The sequence below is a fragment of the Lagopus muta genome, chromosome 2 (genome assembly GCF_023343835.1).
Source record: "Lagopus muta isolate bLagMut1 chromosome 2, bLagMut1 primary, whole genome shotgun sequence".
NCBI classification, from domain to species: Eukaryota; Metazoa; Chordata; class Aves; order Galliformes; family Phasianidae; genus Lagopus; species Lagopus muta.
In genome coordinates this window covers 28,726,902-28,746,009 of record NC_064434.1, presented here as the reverse complement: position 1 = coordinate 28,746,009, position 19,108 = coordinate 28,726,902, and the positions used below count along the sequence as shown (strand labels likewise).

General features: G+C 44.5%; 1 protein-coding gene across 42 annotated transcripts in view; it reads right to left on the bottom strand.

Moving 5' to 3' along the window:
- RIMS1 (regulating synaptic membrane exocytosis 1) overlaps positions 1-18,240 on the bottom strand; it is a 292,326-nt gene extending 274,086 nt beyond the window's left edge. For 12 of the 42 annotated variants that reach the window (XM_048938228.1, XM_048938218.1, XM_048938231.1 and 9 more), the window contains exon 1: positions 17,782-18,203. In XM_048938228.1, coding sequence (XP_048794185.1) covers positions 17,782-17,945 — 164 coding nt within the window. In that variant the 5' untranslated portion in view covers positions 17,946-18,203. Of the gene's footprint in view, positions 1-17,781 lie in introns of all 42 variants that reach the window. The other 30 variants (XM_048938196.1, XM_048938199.1, XM_048938200.1 and 27 more) reach the window with 17 other exon arrangements.
- Between the last annotated feature and the right edge of the window lie 868 nt (positions 18,241-19,108).

The following is a 19,108-nucleotide window of genomic DNA, read 5'->3' as shown; positions in this document are numbered from 1 at the left end:
ATTTTGGATGGTAAAAAGCAGGTGAGGTGATTTAGGTGCATTCTCAACTGTGTTTTAGTAAATGACAAAGTTATGCTTACATAGATGATAGATGACCCAACTGAATTAACTACATCAAATTTCCAAGTTTGAGAGCAACAACACAAACCCTTCTTGTGAGCACAAAGTGTTCAGCTCGCTGTTAAACTAACATCATCAAATAGTTATTCCTTGCACTGTGAATCCTGTGTAATACTTTCATATCCTTTTTTGCATCCTGGCTTGAATCGGGAATGGTGTGGTGAGCAGGACTAGGGAAGTCATCCTGCCCCTGAACTCTGCACTGGTGAGGCCTCACCTCAATTACTGTGTTCAGTTTTGAGCCCCTCAGTACAGAAAGGACACTGAGGTGCTGGAGCAGGTCCAAAGAAAGGCAACAAGGCTTGTGAAGGGCTTGGAGAACATGCCCTGTGAGGAGAGACTGAAGGAACTGAAGGCTGTTTAGTCTGAGGAAAAGGAGGCAGAGGAGAGACCTTATTGCTCTCTTCCAATATCTGAAAGGTGCTCACAGCGAGAGCGGGGTTGGTCTCTTCTCACCAGTGACAGGACAAAAGGAAATGGGCTTAAATTGCACCAGGGTGAGTTTAGGTTGGCTATCAGGAAAAGCTTCTTTGCTGAAAGTGTTGTTAAGCACTAGAATAGAGTCCCTAGAGAGGTGGTTGAGTCACCATCCCAGGATGTGTTTAAAAACCATCTGTATGTGGTGCTCAGGGACATGATTTAGCAGAGGGTTGTTAGAGTTTGAGTAGTATGGTTAGGTTGTGGTTGGACTTGATGATCTTTAAGGTCTTTTCCAACATGAGCGATTCTATGATTTGCCATAATCATTTGACTCATATCTGACCCCTGGCAAATGATCACCTTCAAAGGATGAGGTTCAGCTTCCCAGCAGGCAGCAACCCCTATAACAGAACCCTAAAGACAGATTAAATAAAGTCTGGAGATTCTCAGATTCTCCAAACACACAGGAAAGGAGTGAAGGAGTGTCAGTGAGACCAAAAAAAAAAAAAAAAAAAAAGTAAGGAAGAAAGCAGATGGACAACAGAAGGGAAGAGAAAACCAACCATTATCTCAAATTAGCAAATGCAAAACTGAGGTAGAGGCAAATTCAAACTTCTCCAAAGCAGGAGCATGCAAAGCACAAAGGTTAATTGCATCTCAAGTCTGGTTTGGGACAATCCCAAGCACAGGCACAGGTTGGGCAGAGAACAGCTTGAGAGCACTGAGGAGAAGAATTTGGGACGTTTGGTGACTCAACCTGAGCCAGCAATGTGCACTTGCAGCCAAGAAGACAGACCATATACTGGGTTATATCAAGAGAAGCATGACCAGAAAGTTGAGGGAGTGCCCCTCTAATTTGCTCTTGTGAGGCCCCACCTGGAGTACTGCATCCAGTTCTGGAGCCCCCAGCACAAGGACACGGAGTTGCTGGAGTGGGTCCAGAGAAGGGCCATAAAGATGATCATAGGGCTGGAACACCTCCCCTGTGGGGACAGGCTGAGACAGTTTGGGGTTCTTCAGCCTGGAGAAGGCTTCAGGGGGACCTCATGCCAGCCTTCCAGTACCTGAAGGGTTTAAAGAAGTGCTAGGGAGGGACTTTTTACAAGGGCAGGTAGTGACAGGACGAGGGAAAAGGAAATGGTTTTAAACTGGAAGATGGCAGATTTAGACCAGATACTAGGAAGAAATTCTTTACCGTGAGGGTGGTGAGACACTGGAACAGGTTGCCCAGTGAGGCTGTGGATGCCCCTTCCCTGGAAGCATTCAGGACAAGGCTGGATGGGGCTTTGAGCAACCTGGTCTAGAGGGAGGTGTCCCCGCCTACAGCAGGGGGTTGGAAGTAGATGATCTTAAAGGTCCCTTCCAACCCAAAGCATTTTATGATTCTACGCCTCTGCCCAATAATTTAGCATTCACTCTGATTCTTTCTTAAAGTGAAATCAAGAAGTACAAATCTCAGAGTAGCACTGGCAGAACAATTTCCTGGATGACAATGACTGATAATTACTGCAGACGCTTGTCACAAGACTGCTGGCTACAGTTAGACTGAGCATAATGGCAGCTCAGTGCAACTTTGAAAAAAAATCAGATACTCTGATTGTAATTTCTAGCAAACAAGCAGCTGAATTAGTAAGCTTCCACCACAGTTAGCACTTCTGGCAAACCTCTACCCTCAGAGTTTAGCCAAAATCACCAAAGACCTGGGAAATTAATCACCACCTCAACTTGAAGTGATGCCTCCAGAACTGCTTGACTCCAGCACATGCTCTGGATATTGCATCTAAGTTGTGATTGAACAACTCAGTATGAACAATTGGTACCTTTCAGGTACTTTATTTTAATTGAAAATAAATGTTTCCTGAATAATAGCAGCATCCATGACCTTGCTCTTGTGATGGATGGCCACCAGGACCTATGAGCTGTGACTTTTTTTACCCCCTCTTCTCTGGCAAATGAATGTCATACTAAGTGTGTTGTTTCTTCTTCTTTTTTTTTTTTTTTTTGGCTGCTGCCTCTTTGTATCTACACTTGTGGTCACCAGCAGCATCCGAACAATTACAATTGCTTATATCACTGTGAAGACATGACTGTATGTACTGCATTTGAGATTTTGTTGTTCATCCTTTAACAATCACACAGGGACAGATACTGTTCCATACTGAAGTCCGCACCCTTCCACCTTTATGGCCATCCAAATCAGTTAAACTAAGCTTAATCACTTACTATAGTCATCCTTCCCAAATGTAGCATCCACACTTTTTTTTTTGCCTCTTTCATCTCTCTCTTATGTCTTCCAAGACACAGGATGACACTACTGCTTATCTGATTTGGAAAACTTATTCTTTCTACAACATCTAGAAAAGAAAGAGCAAGAGCAGCCCAGGATAGTCAGGGTTTAGTTCTGAGTTAACCACAGCATTGCTGAGTCTCCAGACATTGTGAATGTAAGGTTTGTTCTACAGCCAAAGTGGTTCTTCTACTTTAAGAAAAAGGGTAATGAAAAACCCAGCTGTAAGTGCTCCTTTATGGATTCTACTTCAGGATCCTCTGCAGAGACCTCTTTATTTGTCTCCATATCCCCATTGTGCCTCAGCCATTACTGGTTAAAATTGGCACCTATACCTACTGCAAAGCAACTATCCAGTTGCTTGTGTGAGCCAGTTATTCTTACTTTTACACAAAGACACATAGAGGAGTGCATAGTAGAAAAGTACCAGAAAGATTCTCTGGCCAAGAGCAGCTGCTGATTCAGCAAAGCTGGGACCTTTAGATACTCTGAACACTCTCTACAGTTTTGATTAAACTCTCTGCTGCACATAGAGATCTATTTGTCCCCATTGTTCTTTCTCCTCACCTGCTTAATCTTCCAGCTGTATGTGCACCCTCTCTTCAAACTTCAACTTCCTTTACTCCTTTTTCTTTCCATTCAGCTGATCCCTCTTAACTCCATTCTTTACCCACCCAAAAAGCAGAGATGCCACCTTTAATTAAAAACAGAAGCACACAAACACACTATTCCCTCAGGCACTGTGCCTGCACAGATTAATCTGAACATGCACTGAACCTCCAATATGTCAGGCTGGAGATGACAAGGCTGGACAGACACAGGCACATGGCACCCTGCCTATAAACTTTGAAACTAACATAATATTTAGTTCTGTCTTACAGCTGACCTACTCGTGCTCTTCGTATCTCATCTCCCTTTTGTCTGTTTACGCCATTAGGAAAGTAAACTCCTGGTGTGGAGCCTTCCCACAATCCTCCTCTGACAGCAGAGGCTCTTTCATAACCAGAAACAGTCGTCTTTGTAAAACAATACAATTGAAGCAAATTTCAAACATTCAAAATCACAAAAGCCCCAAAATTCTACGACTGAGTTAATGCAGCAAACTGCTTTGGAAACAGCAATTTGGATTTACTACTGTCAGATTTAGGGACTTTGTCTGTGCTGAGTTTCTAAGTCCTCTGCTACAGCTTGAGACCTCACTACCCTCCTCCTTGTCACACCAGACCAGATCTCTTACACAGACCCACATTCCAGTCAGAAATTTAGAGGCAGGCCAAAAACGGTTAGGCAGTACTGTAAAATGTTGAGTTTCTGTGAACATCAGATTCAAATGTACTGAGGTCCTGCACCACTCTTAGTCAAGCACCCCTGTGTTTTAGGATGCCCTCACTACACCACCCAAGCTAGCAGAGAGCCAGGAAAGCATCACTGCCAAACCCTGAGCTTCTGAACCAAATGACTCAGGCTCCTCCCTTCACAATCATGAGACTGGCTCACACACTGAGCATTTCTCATTCTTTTTATTTTCTACTTGCCATTTATTTCTACACTGACAATAAATGTTCATCTTCTCCTGATCTGTTTGCTTAACTATCTACTGTTCAAGCCCAAAATGAAATGGACGCACAAATATGCCGGTTGCGGGTCTGTTACCAGAGGATCCATCACTTTTCATTACCTAATTATCAGTGTGCAGAAGTGCTTTTTTACACTTGCTCTGTACTAGTCAAATAGGCATCTGCATCACTCACTGCCCACTTTCAGGCTTCCATCCTAGCTAATTCCAGCTTTCTCCTCCTATCTTTCTTCCATCATATATTCTTCCTGTTTGATCCCTGCAGACCTTCCTATATACCCTCAGAGTTCAACCTTCTGAGTCTAAAGTGACATGTATTTTCTTAAGGTTTCCCACCCAGTTGCTGCATAGTTTTCCTATTCCTGCTGTCCCTCACAAGGCCACGATCCTCACTCCCATGTTCTCCTCCCTTCTTTCTTCCTCTCCTGTGGCAACTAAGCAACCGCAGTTTTTCTAGCAAATAGCCTTGCCAACCCAGTGCAAAATACCAACTATTTTGCAATCTTTTTCTCAGTAATCCAGCGAGGACGCTGAAAACCTTAGCTATGATGTGACTCAGAATTAAAAAGATAAAAATGAAATATGGATTATACAAACGTAACTCACTTTTACTAACCCTAGGGCAGCCTCCAGATGAGGAAGTACCTACCCATGATGTGCCTGAGGAAACCTAGAGCCAGCCAGCTACCAAAACCGCAGCCTGCTCCTGAATTCCCCATGATTTAAAACAGTAACCAGCTTCCCAACTCTCTCCTCCTGCACATACACTCAGATTAGGAAGGCCTTGCCCTCAATAGAGCAGGGAATCAAAGATGGGATGCAAAAGCCCAGTAAGTGTTGAAAGCAGTCTTATACACCATGTGGGGCCCAGGTCAAAGCAAGGAAGGTACCGCTAGACTTCTGAAGTGGTAGCAGATATCCATGTTCAGACACAGACATTCCATTCCGGGAGAGAAAACCCCACAGGAGTCTGCCTCTGTACATCAGTTCCTTCTGTCTGCAGTTGCCACAAGGGTGGGAAAGCAGGCAGTACTGTGCATCAGTCTGATCCAGCCCTCTCTCCATCATGACCTGTTGGTGAGGGCCAAGAGAGCACAAGTACAGCTTCCTTGCTGTCACCATTCTTCCACAGTTATCATATACATACCTGCAGTCCCACTCCACAGTATTAAAACAAACAAACAAACAAAAAAAAATTCAGATCAACTGTGGTAACAGAAAAAAAGAAGCTTAACCATACTCTCAGTGGCCTCAGCTTTAACCTAGAAGAAACACGACTTTTCCTCTGCTGTCAGGGAAAACCCTTTTAATTTTCTTGTTCATTCAGTTCCTGGCCTCTGACAAGGGAGTCAAAAGGCTGGCAGTTACTGAAGTTACTTATTGATTTCCTTGGTTTATTTATGAATGCCAGACATGCGAAGGCCTGTCTTCAAATTTAACACCTGGTATTTAACACTCTTAAATAAAATGCAAGGAAGACTAGGTCCTACTCACCTCTGCAACTTTCATATAACAAAAGTTGCCCTTGCAGAAAGTTCATCACCACTTGCCATCCATAAAAATTCTCAAATTTGAAGTCCCTCCACTGAAACTGTGCATGGAAGTTCCCTGTTTTCTCTACTTTAAGAACGCCTTCTGTGGTCTCAGTTGACCTCCATTAATCTACCGGTAAATAGGAAAGAAACCATTGCTCTAGCCCAAAATATATGCAATAGCAAACAGTGAGAAAAAGAAAAAAAGCACAATATGAGATCAACAGGATTGTCTTCAAGGGTAATTCCATGTACAATATGTTGCAGTAATCCACCTCAAGTTGACAGAAATGATGCATCATTCTGACAAGGTCTCAATTTGTAAGAAATACAACAAACAGTTAAACACAGACAGAAAAAAAAAAAAACATTTGACCATCAGTTCTACAAGGACAGAGCTGAAAGCATTGCTGAACTACAAAACCCTCTAAAAAACAAGAGAACAAACCTCTGCAATAATAGGAAGCACTACAATTGCTGCTGTTCTCCTCAAGTCTTCCCTCATCTCCACTAATTCTACCTCAAGGAAGCCTCAGCTTGAATATATTTGATCCCATAAGGGATAGAAACCAAAAAAGGAAGAATCAGAACCGTGTGGTTAGATGAAAGACAGAGCACTGTGTCACCTGGCTTGTAACCAGAACTTACCAGATCTTTTTCCACATGAACCATTTAAATCCGCTCAGATGGGGACAAGATTAGAACTTGAAACACTGCCACCAGAAAAAGAGAATTTACAAGTGACCAGACTTCTAAATTCTCTGAACCGGTCAGTCTAGACCAAACAATGCATAATTAAAGTTATTTTACAGTGAATGATACTATTCTTTGAGAGACTCTTTTTAAAAGATGGATGCTCTCTTTTTAAAGGGGGGATGCTTTGCTTTAAGATAATGCAGTTTTACCAAGAATTTGCAAAATAAATTACACAGAGATTTTGCTTTTAAATTTAAAAACTATAATCAATATCAAATCATGTAAAACACAGAAGAATCACAATATGCTAGTGATATATTCTTAGAATGGATTTCACATTAAAAAAAAAATCAATATCTAATTTTGCTCTAAATGTAAGAAAAATGTACTTTGCATTTCATCTCAAAAGACTTACATACTTTTTACATATACAGTATCAGAACTAATTCATATAACTGCAATCTCCACCTCTGAATGAATGCAGTTCCTTTATCTGACTGTATTGAAAAACAATTTGAAAGAGAAAACAAAGAAAAACAAAATACACAATTAAGACTGAAAGAAATTAGGGGTAAAAAGAATCAAAAAGCAATTTAAAGAAAAAGACACACTTTTGTATAGTGATGAATGTTTTTTGGCTTTTTTTGTTGATAGTCATGCTTCAGTTTCACCTCTCTGAATTTTACTTTTTACATAAAGCTTATGGAATAATAAAATGGTTACTGAATGCATTTGAGAAATACATGCTTCTTTCTGCAAAATAAAAGACATACAGTGAAGCATCCCACCTGAAAGACTCAACAACACTTAAGTTTTACTCCACTGAGCAGATGTGCTTTCAGTGACACTTGTTCTGAGGAAGAGACTCACGGAAGTTAATCAAACTCAATGAAGGCACAAGACCACATCAGTGCAGCTGTTTGTTGGCCCATGGCAGCAACTTGTTTAACTGTGTCACCTGTCGCAATACATCTGCAGGCAAAATTGTTCCCCATTTTCAGCCCCTGATCAAATTTCACCAGGATGCTCTCCATATATCAAGCAACATAGTACTGCAACTAAAACCTATAAAATAGCTTGTACGTATTTCTGTACAGTTTGGTTCCATATTCTTAGGCACAAGCACACATACACATATAAAATCTCTTGTAATTCTCATCCATAAGATGCAGACCCATTACCCTGATACTTTGCAGGTGGCATCCAGAGTCAAAATCAATATAGTTAAAATAGGATAATCTAGAGTTCTCATAAATTCTGTCCTTTCTTCTCAACTGCCTAGCCTCATGCACTAGGCACTCCATCAGCCAGCTGTTTTGATGTTCCACATCTATAGCTAAAAAAACATAGCCATTTGGCAGAACATTTAACAATACAGCTTAAGCTTTTCATGCAATGTCAACATTTTCGCATTGTCAACATTATTGTAAATAACAACACCAAGCAGACTTATCACCTAAATTAACTGAAATTATCATAGGTTGTTCATGTCCTTTCATAGCTCGAGCTTTCACATTATGTTTTCATCAACATCTTTGCAATTTCATTCAATCAGTACAAAATCTAGCTGCCTGATGTCAAATGCCAAAACGATTCTGAAGTTAATATAGCTAACGTGCAAAAGTGTGTATTTTCACATGAAAAGATCATTTAAAACCCAGAGAATAATGAATATAAAAGAAAAAAAAAGACCAACCCTGATTATCTTATTTTTTATTTCATCTCCCCTCTTTTAGTCAGTTTCCCTCCTGCTTATAAACTCCCCTGAAATACTGGAGGGGCCACAGTGATGTTTCCCTGAAGCCTTCACGTCTACGTGCTGAATAAAACCAGCACTTCCAACTTGTCATCAAAGGAGAAGTGTTTCAGCACTCTGATCATCCCTGTGGCTCTCTTCTGCATCCACTCCAACAGCTGTATGTCCTTCTTGAGCTGAGGGCCTCAGGCCTGGACAAAGTACTACAGATGAGGCCTCACAACGGCAGAGTAGAGAGGGCCAATCATCTCCTTCTCTCTGCTGGCCGCCCCTCTTTTGAAGAAGTCCAGGATATTGGCTTTCTGGGCTGCAAGAGCACACGGATGGCTCACGTTCAGCTTCAGGACCCCCAAGTCCATCTCAGCAGAGCTATTCTCAGGGAGCTCTTCTCCCAGTCTGTATTTGCATCTGGGATTACCTCAACCTAAGTGCAGCTCGGTGCACTTGGCCTTGTAGAACTTCATTATAGCTCTCATGGGTACTTTCCTCAAGCCTGCCCAGGTCCATCTGGATGGCATCTCTTCCTCTGAAACTCAACTGCACCACACAGGTTGGTGTCATCAGCAAACTTGCTGTTGGCTCACATGATCCCACTGTCTGTATCATTGATAAGGATGTTGAAAAGCACCAGTGCCAAATCATTGATAAGGATGTTGAAAAGCACCAGTGCCAAGACTGTCCCCAAGGGACACTACTCATCATCAACCTCTACCACTCATCACCAACCTCCACCACTCATCACCAACCTCCGCATGAGAGATGTGGGAAGTCTGACTGCCAGCAAAGACCAAGACCCTAATTCAAGATCACCGTTTTGGAGCCTTCAGAGCATACTCAAAGACACTGGAATTAATCTTTATGAACACTGTCTATTAAATTTATAATGCTTGCTGTCCTTGTGGACCGAACTAGGTTTTTAAGATGTCATATCTCTTACTAGTAGAAGTAGAGAGACTTACTTGTAGGTACATAATTTTTTAATTTTATCAGTTCAGAGCATACAGTATTGGTAACTAAGAGAAACATTTGAAAAGATATTTCCCACTCAGACCATTCAAGTGCCTGAAGACTTCCAGTAGAAATTCTCAACACTAAGAGAGCTCTACTTCTTGGTACAAGAAGAGTAGACTTTCTCTACACCAAAATAGCATGGCTGGGCTATGTTGCACTTATAAGAAATGTCCTAATAAATTTCACACAACAAAGCCTAAAAAAGTAACTCTTTGCTTACAGTAAATATCTGCATTTTGATACAAGGCATTTAAATCACAATTCTAACTACAAATTTGTCTTTAAAGACCAAAATACAGAGCATGTGTAAAAATGCACATAAACTTCTCAGTCTTAGAAGATTAACAATGTTTTCTTTACCATCTTACCATAAGCGCAGTGCACAAAGTCCTGACACTGAAAATACTAACAACAAACAAACTCAGAAATAGGCTCTAAAACAGATGTTCTAGTTCAATCTAGAATTGATTGGAAACCACTATTTATTGTGCCATGTCTCCTCATGTCTCTGATGGGGCAAGTACATAAATGATATTGTGTGTGTGTGTGTGTATCATTATTCTGAAAACTGCAAGTAACTTTTCTTGCCAGAAAGTATATTCCAACATGGCTTTCTTGTTTAAAACTCTCTCTGGACATAATTTTCTGATATGCAATCAAATTCTAAGGATGATTACTTGTGTGGTAAGTGCAAAGAATTATACTGCTATCCCCTGCCTCGTGCAAACTGCCTTACCTAAAAAATTATGATAGCAAATTGATAGTGGTATTCTTTTCTGTTGTTTGTTGTGAAAACTAGAAACAACTCTAAATAACATTTTCTGCCTAGATTCCAAAACTAAGCATCACAAACACTGTATAATACTCTACCACATCTGTGACATTTAAGAAAAGGGTTAAACAATTCTATCTCTTGACATACGCAGGGATCTGATAAGCTATCTCCATCCTTACACATTCAATATATGGATCTGGGGTTAAAAAATAAATAAGTAAACCACACTGAGTTTGTAATTGATTACATACGATTTTGAAGCATGTTTAATTACCAGTGGAAAATACCAGAGAGAAACTGCAGGCACTCAAGTTTTTCTTTTTTTTTTTTTCCCCAAAATCAAAACTCCATGCCAATGCTGTAGTTCCCTGGATAAAAAAAAGAGGCCAAATCAGAGCAGAAATTAAAACTAGCAGGTGCAGAAAACCAGTGCAGTGTGCATCAGTAGGAAAAGTAAGGGAGAGGGTAACAACATAGGAATTATAACTGGCTCTAATGTTGGCAACCACAAGTAAAACTTCAATTTCATTCTTCAAGTTTGCACTTGAAGAAAAGTCTGCATCCCAACAAGCAGCCTGAAAACAAGTACGGCACATGTTAAGCCAATATTTTTAAAACAGCCTTTTCTTAAGGTAATTAACTTCAAGTCTTAAAATGCTTTGTAACTGCTTGATGAATGGTTCATGCTACATCTTTGTTAGTTGTTTCTCTGTATTTCAGAATTTCAAAAGCCTCTTAATGGTGTTCTCCCTCAGAAAACACTGCTACTGTCCAAAAAAAACCAAACCAACCCCAAACCATACCAATCTTCCATACAGTTCCTTTTAAGATCTAGATTTATTACAACTGTGTCAGAAAGTATTTGTGCAATGTCATGCTTTCTACATGACAAAGCCAGACATGAAGCATGGGGGGATTCTTGTGGAATTCTCTGTGGGAAGACACACACACACACACACACACACAGAAAAAGTCCTGTCAACTTCAATAAACCCACTGAAAAAGGTATCAGAAAAGAACTCTGGATGAAAGTTCGCACCCCAGGCCTTCCCAAATTTCAGCACGTACAGATCTGAAGTCCTCTTACAAGGTGGGAGTGTTTACTGCTGCCTCTCACCCCCTATCACCTCCTATTCCTCCAAGGATTTAAGGAAATCCCTAAAACTTTGCTCTTTTCTGCTGACAGTCTCCTTCTCCTGCCTCACTGGTGAGATGGACCCCAGAAGAATGGCCTATGATTGTCCTGTAATTACCATGACTATGTGCAGTTGTATGTACACATTTTGACTGCATATAGTAGTGTCCTTGTACTACTCAGTTCACCATCCTGCTTAAAAAAATGCTACCAATCCTATGAAATTTCCTGAAAGCCATGAATATTCTCCTTGCAGCCCCCCATCCAATGCAATTTGGTCTCCTTTGATGAAAGAAGGAAAAGTGAAATTCACGTGACCACAGGAAGAATAAGCAACAACAAAGGAGTTTCTATCAAATATATCTATTTTATCCTCTCGTTCCTTGCTTTCAAATGCACAAGCAGTTCCCAGAACTCTTGATTCTTCTTTTGTCTTCTCAGTGGGATTAAAGATAGACTTAAGAAGCTACATCCTAAAGATAGTATAGTCTTCCTCATGATGGCCCTATGACTCTTGCTTTCATTTCTGCCAAGTGTCCCAGTTTCAACAGAAAGGATGAAGAATGGTGTTACTTCTTCTTTTCCTCATGCTTATGGAAGTAGAATTAACATCAGCAGGTTTACACCATTCAGGCTAAGGTGCTCATGGAGCCCTAGGTCCCTATTTTACCTGTAAATAGAATATAAAATGAAGGTGGCAGCAGTTGCCACTGTGCTTCAAGCAGTATTCAGTGTTTTCTGCCAATATTAGGTATAGTCCAAATGTTATAAATGGAGAAGGAAACAAACTGTCTCCAGGAAATTGGTTAAGAGCACATGCCTCCTGGCCAATCTGTTAAACTCCAGTTATGTAGCAAGTAGTTCAGCATGGAAGCTTCTGGTTGCACACAGGAAATTATATGGCCTATCTTGAAACCTCTCTCATCACATCAGATTCTAAGCAAAGACAACTAACTTCAGGATTTAGCAGCCCTAAGAATAGAGCAGCTCCAATACCCCTGAATTCTACTAAAATCAAGGTTATGCACCATACTAGGTGGTCAAAATTGGGTGTTAAAATCACCTTTTCCCTAATTGTTAACTGCCACTCCCATAGCAATTCTTGAAACAACTCTCAAAAGCTAGGATCATTTTGAGTGCCTGTTAGCTTCTCTTCTAGAGCTACTCAACTGGAGTTATACAAGTTCAACAAAATGTCTAAGTCCCTGAGTTAAGTTTCCAACTATTGCCAATACATTGAAAAATGATCTTTTCCACCTTCTTCTTAAATCCCATCAGAGGTGTAGCAAGAGTTTTTGCTTCCACTTAAAGTTGCTCCAAAAAATTACTGCCATGGTAGTTAGGAAGCTTTTTCTAATTTATTTTTATTAAATCCATCTAACGCTGAGTTACAGTTGTTCCCCCTTGGATAAGCTACTTTTCCACAAGGAGAGAAGTACTCTGGCTATCCATGCAGTGTATGATTCTTTTGGGCTCTGAAAGCCCACAGCTGAACAGAACTGGAGCTCAGTTATGTGTTCACAGCTCTCATGTTCTGCACATAGTACTTAACTAACCCAGTGAGACAAAGCACACAATGGCATATAAGCAAATTTAAGCTTAAGTACATCCATATAAGCATATGCAGTTCTGTGATTTGTCTATGATTGAAATTTGCTGCATATTCCCTAGCGTTATTTATCTTCAAGGTACCTTGTACATACAAATAATATAGTTGTCTCAGGCTGTCTATGTTTGAATGTACACTTGAAATTTTTTATCTATTTTTCCTTAAGAAAATTGTCTGGTTTGTTGGGTTGGGTTTTGGTTTGGTTTTTTGGTGGTGTTTTTTTGTTTTTCATTTTTGTAAATGACTGTTTGTTTCTTTCTTTATCCTCACTGAAAAAATTCCTTCTCTTGCATCCCCATAATTTGTTAGTCACAAAAGAGTCAACCATTCTACATCTGTACTTCAGGCTAGAAACATTAACCACTCAACTTGAACCTCTTTCAGCTTCAGTATTACCTACCCACATAGAACAGGAAAAAATGCTTTTTATGTGAATGAGTCTGCAGGGGAGGCCGTGACACATTCTACCACTGTCCTTCACAAACAGTGCAGGAACACTGGAAGCATGGGTCTGAAAGATCATGCTCCAATTGACAGAATTGCTGGAGACCAGAATGATCAGACATCCCCAAAATCTGATGTTATCACTGTGAAGCTGGAAGGAGAAGGACTTCCTTCTCCTCCCAGAGCTCTCAGTCCTTTCAACTATTCTGACTCTTCTAAAAAAGGCTTAATAGCCCTGGGTAACCAGATGAATGTAGCATGAGAGCTTCACTTGCAAGGAGAGCTCTATCAGGCTCACTACTGAGTTAGGCTCCCGAGCTCATAAACTTCTCATTCTTCTCCATATAAGGAGCCAAACTATTGAGCAATACCAGAATGGCACTTCTGTAGGACACAGTTTCTTCAGACTGGGAAGTGTGCTTGGTTTAGGCAACCACTTTCTAGCCATCAGGCTATTAGCACTTAAAGTAGAAAGAAGCAGTAACTCCACCTATCACCTACGTGTTGCTGTATTATCATTTTGAGTTAATGGTTGAATATCAATATGCACTATACACGCACTGTATAATAATCAGCTCTTTCAGAGGACTTGAGCATGTGACAGTGTAGTTTGTGACTCCCTAATGGGCTTAGGCCTAAGTCAGGCAGCAGACATGCCTGCAGCTAAGGCACATGCTTGGGAGCTATATAAGCTCTGGACATGCAGGGACAACCAACTTCTCTGCTGCACCACTACAGAAAGATCTGTGAAGTGCACTCAAGGTGCCTCAGTTTCTACATTGTGCCAGGTAAGCATCAAACTGTGTGGATTTGAGTCTCCAGAGCTATATACCAGGCCGGGACTACACTTCACTGCACAGAAGCATAACTATTCTCAAGAGCACCTAGTGACATGGTGCAAAAATGCTGATGCCTTTAGATACAACACTAATTTCAAGGCAATTGGCTAATATTAGTAAAGTGTTCTTCATTGGTAAGGTGAAGTTGTTCATATGAAAGCAAAAGGGGGAACTTTCACAAAAACCTTAACTCCTCAAGCACATTGCTCCAAGATAGTAAACAGATCAAGATTATAGAATGTTCCCCTTCCACAAATCCCACATACTGTGGTTTGAAATCTGATGCTGTAAGGATGAAGGGATGACAAGGTCTCTGCCATTGACCAGGAACACATAGGAGGAAAAAAGAAAAAGAAAAAGAAAAAAAAAAAATTGCACCATACAACTTGCCTGCCTTTATCCTAAGGGCCTGACAAGTTTCTTCAGCCCTAGACTATTGAAGGAAACTCAGTAGGTCAACAAACTGACAGTGCAAGCTTCTGGAAAAAGACATGCAGGTTTCGAACTGAAAGATGCATTTCTGCCACACCCCCAGAGCAAGCACAGAAAGTATTTCATCGTACATTGTCCTGTTCCTTGCAGGAGCATCCTGCTCCCAAGCTGGCATGCTGCAGTGCATGCTGATGTCAGCATGAACTGGCAGCAGGATTTTACAATGCTTTTAGCTCAGAGTCAGAAATGGGCATAGGAAGCCAGAGAGGTACAGACCTGGAGGAGAAGGACATGGTCTCTTCACTGATGACCCTAATCCCTTCTCTTGAAGACCACAGAATCTACTCAAAGCAGCAGCTCAAATTTCTTTGGATTTGCAATGCTATGACTATCAGCTGAGGAATACAATAGTTTAAATAAATGGTAATTTTTCCTTACAGTTTTCTGCTATAAGGAACGCTGGAAAGTGTTGTAGAAACTTGTTTTGCTAACTATCAGGACAACCAGAACACACAAGAAACACTGCCCCTCTCTAGCCCTCGTGATGCCTGAGGCAGCATGTAACAGACCTCTGCTCCACTGAGAGCTGAATGCAGCCTAGTTCACAATACAGATCAGTATTAAGGTCCCTTAACTTCCAAGGGACATTCCAGATGTGTAGGTGGGTGTTACCAGAAGAAACGTGTACCTGCAGGTGGTTTAAAGTGGCAGCTGGAGACATTTGGAAAATTCAAACAACTTTTACTGGAGATAATAGGAAGAGAACGTGACAGTGTATGACTTTTATAACATAGCTGTGTCATCCAGTAGAATCACTTTGTATTTATAACAAGCCTCCAAAAAATTATGGAAGTTACTGTCTCAAAAGTCATTGCCATATGGATCACGATGGATCCATGTAATTGCCAACAGTAATCCAGCTGTTTGCCATGATCTAATTTGTAAGCCAGTTGTCCGATTTTAAGGTTTACAAGTTTCCCAATGTACTTTCAATTAATTTCCGACTCTTTCTTTAAAGAAATATAAATGTATACTTAAAATCACAATTTCTCAGGCCTGGATGGTCATTGCTATGAACTGCAAAAACTGTTGTAAGAAACAAACCTTTGAATATCACAAATCTGGGAAGACAGTGTCAAGTAATTTCAAGATGAATTCACAAACTGCAATTTTTTACCTCTTTAAAAATCATATTTAATGTATCCCAGCTCGTTCAGTGAAACCCCTAAAAATTCCCATAATTTCACAGGAAAGGAAGTATTAGTCCAGAATTCAGAAATACCAATATGAAAGAAGAACATAACTTAGAAAAAAAAAAAAAAAATTATCCTCTACCCCATGTTAACAAGAACAAGGCTGAGAAATTACCATCTCAACTGACAAAAGTTCATTCTTGCAGCGACTGTAAGATTTACAGTATTGCTCTACAGCACCACAGAACCAGTAATCTTCTTCAAGGAACACAAGCTAAATATTTATAGGGAAGTAGCTGTTCTGGAAGAAATGGGAGAAGGATAAATGTAGCTTAAAGCCTTTGAACTATTTCTCCATTTAATTTTCTTCTGATAAATAGAATCTAAAGAGGAAGCCATTGCTCACATTTCACCACATTGACGAAAACAATGTGTCTCCACAAAGCACATCTCCGAGAGAGCCACACCGCAGGGTAAGGAGCAGCAACCCACATCCGCTGTCCCAAGCCGAGACCCCAGCATCACGTTCCCAGCCTCACATTCTCACTGTGAGACGCAGCGCTGGGCCCAGCTTATGCTGCTGCCCTCAGCTCCGGCAGCCCATGCAGAACTTAGAGCAGGACACCCATGAAGAAGAGCAGAGGCAAAATCGGAATGTAGCATGTGAGGGCAGAAGTCAGGAGCCTGAGGAGATGAGGCAGCTCCATCAGCTGGTGCAGCTGTGCCGTGTCACTGGGTATTTCTGACGCTGCCGAAAGCACCCAGAGCGGGTGCCGCCTTGGGAGCGGCCCTACTGAGCACAGCGGTGTGTTGGGCAGGCAGCATTGGCGGGGACCCACCTCCTGCCACCCAGGGCCTGGGTCACCTGGGGCTTTGCATACACTGCCCTCACCTACCTGCCACAGCCATTAGCAAGAGAGCAGGCCTGATGGGGAGCTGGGGAACAGATCCCAGCGTCACAGAATGGCCTGGGTTGGAAGAGACTTCAAGGATTGTGGATCTCCAACCCCCCCACCGCAGGGAGGGCCACCAACCTCCACATTCAATACCAGACCAGGCTGCCCAGGGCCCCATCCAACCTGACACCTCCCTCCACAGGCGACAGCTTCAACCTGTTTATCCTCATGGCTCACTGCGGGCAATGTTACGTTTGAAGCCACCTCTAGACGGAGGAGGCTGGAAAATGTGGTCACATGTGTTTCTTGGCAAGGGTGAAGGGCGAGAGGGAGCGAAGCTTCAGAAGTGCCAGGGACCTGATGTGCAAACGTGGCACCTACCGACACCCCTCTGTGCGGCCGGAGAGTCCGAGCCCGTTCCGTCCCGCCAGCACGCAGGCACGCTTCCCTCTGCGATGAGCAGCGCGACTAATTACATAGATTTCCTAGTTACGAACGCCTCGCCGTCCCTACCGCGAGCCGCTCCCACAGCGTGCCGCTCGCAGCCGCTGCCGCGCGGGGGGCCGGGGCGCGGGGCGGGGCAGCCGCCGGGGCCGGAGCCCTGAGCCGTGCGGAGGGAGACGGCCGAGACCGAGACCAGGCCAGTCGGGGGCAGCACGGCCGCTCCGGTGAGCCGGGCAACCCCACCCAGCGGCCCCTCCTGGAAGAGGCGGGGTCGCGGGGACCCCGAAGGGATCACGACTCGCCCCCGAGTGGGGCTTTCCACCCGCCCTCCGCTGTCCCGCTCCCTGGGGGCGGGGAGGGCCGCCGTCCCGCTCCGTCCCGCGGCGCCGGGCTCCCCCATGGGCAGCGCCGCTTCGGGAGGGGCTGCCCGGGCGCGGGCAGGAGGAAGTCAGGGGCCGAGGCCGCGGCCGCGGCTCGGCAGCTCCGTGCCGGGCAGGGCCCCGCGGGGCGGCCCCGGGCAGCGGCCGGCTCCGGCCGTGGCAGCGCCCGCTCCCGCCCGCCCGCGAGCGGCGCATGAATGAGCGACCGAATGAATGAATGACGGGCGTCTGCTTACTTGAGCATGGCCTCTTCCTTCTCTTCCTCCTCTTTCTGCCGGTCCATCACTGCCATGATAATGTTCCTCTCTTCCTCTGTCAGGTGGCTCAGGTCGGGCAGCTCCTGCATCGGGGGGGGCACCGTGGGTGGTCGAGGGCCGCGGGGCCCCGCCGAAGAAGACATTTTATCTCTGCCTCTCCCTTACACCTTCTGCCTCGGCGAGGCGAGCCCCGCCGGCTCTCCTCCGCCCCCCCTCACAGTGTAGTCCTCCGAGCGGCGGCGGCCAGCAGCTCTCTGGCAGCAGCGGAGGAGGAGGCGGAGACGCAGCCTTTCATGGTTGCTCGCATCCACCCCAGCCCGGCTGCGCCGCCGCTCGCTCCCTTTGTCTCCGCGGCTTCACGGAGCTCGGGGGCCGCCGCGCCGTCGCCCGCAGCCCATCCTCTCGGCGGTGGGCGTGCGGGGCGGGGGTGCCGCGGTGCAGGGGCTTCCCGATGGCCGCCGGCGGGGCTGCGTGCGGACGGAGAGAGGCAGGGAGGCGGTGTGCACCGCGGGCCGGCCGGGAGGGGCGGGTGCCGCCGCCGCGATGCGATGCGAAGCGATGCGATGCGATGCGATGCGATGCTCCGCTCCTGCGAGCTCGGCGCCGCGAGGAGGGAGGAGAGCTCGGGGCCGCTTAGGCGGAGTCCGAGGCGCGCCGCCGCTGCCTCCCTCCCAGGCGGCCGTGCCAAAGCCGGAGCGCCGGCGCCGCCGTCCCCCGCTCCCCTCGCTCTTCCCGCCGCCCCGGCACTGCCTCTCTCCTCGCGTGCCCCCGCAGGTGTCCGCCTCTCGAGGCGGGGTCGGGAGCTCGCTCCGGTCCCCACCGGGACCGCTGTCTCACCGAAAGCGGGAGGCACCCAGGGAAACGGGGCGGCCGCCGAGGAGTTGTGCCGCCGGCTTTCCGCGGGGCGGCCCGAGGCTGCGGGCCACCCAGCTGCCGCCGAGCCGCCGCTCTCTCGCACATCAGCCATGCTTGCCTCAGCTCCAGCTGCACACTCGTCACCCCGAGGCAGCGCCATGACCGATCCACCATCCCTTCTTAGGATCCGAGACGAGAGCACTTTCTATGCTTCCTGCAGCAAGTGGCACCCGCGGCAGCGGTTCCCTGCCTGTCTCTCTCAACTCTTCTCTAGATCACTCTGGCCAATTTTTTCATAGCTGAAACCCACCAAAATGGCCATGAAACATGCCACGGTGCATTGGTCAATTGAAAAGGAAGGGCACAATAAACAAAGTATTATTCTAGATTCAAACACCTTCCCCTACCAGTTTCTAATCTACCAGTTTTAAGAAACTTGGTTTGGAGGAGC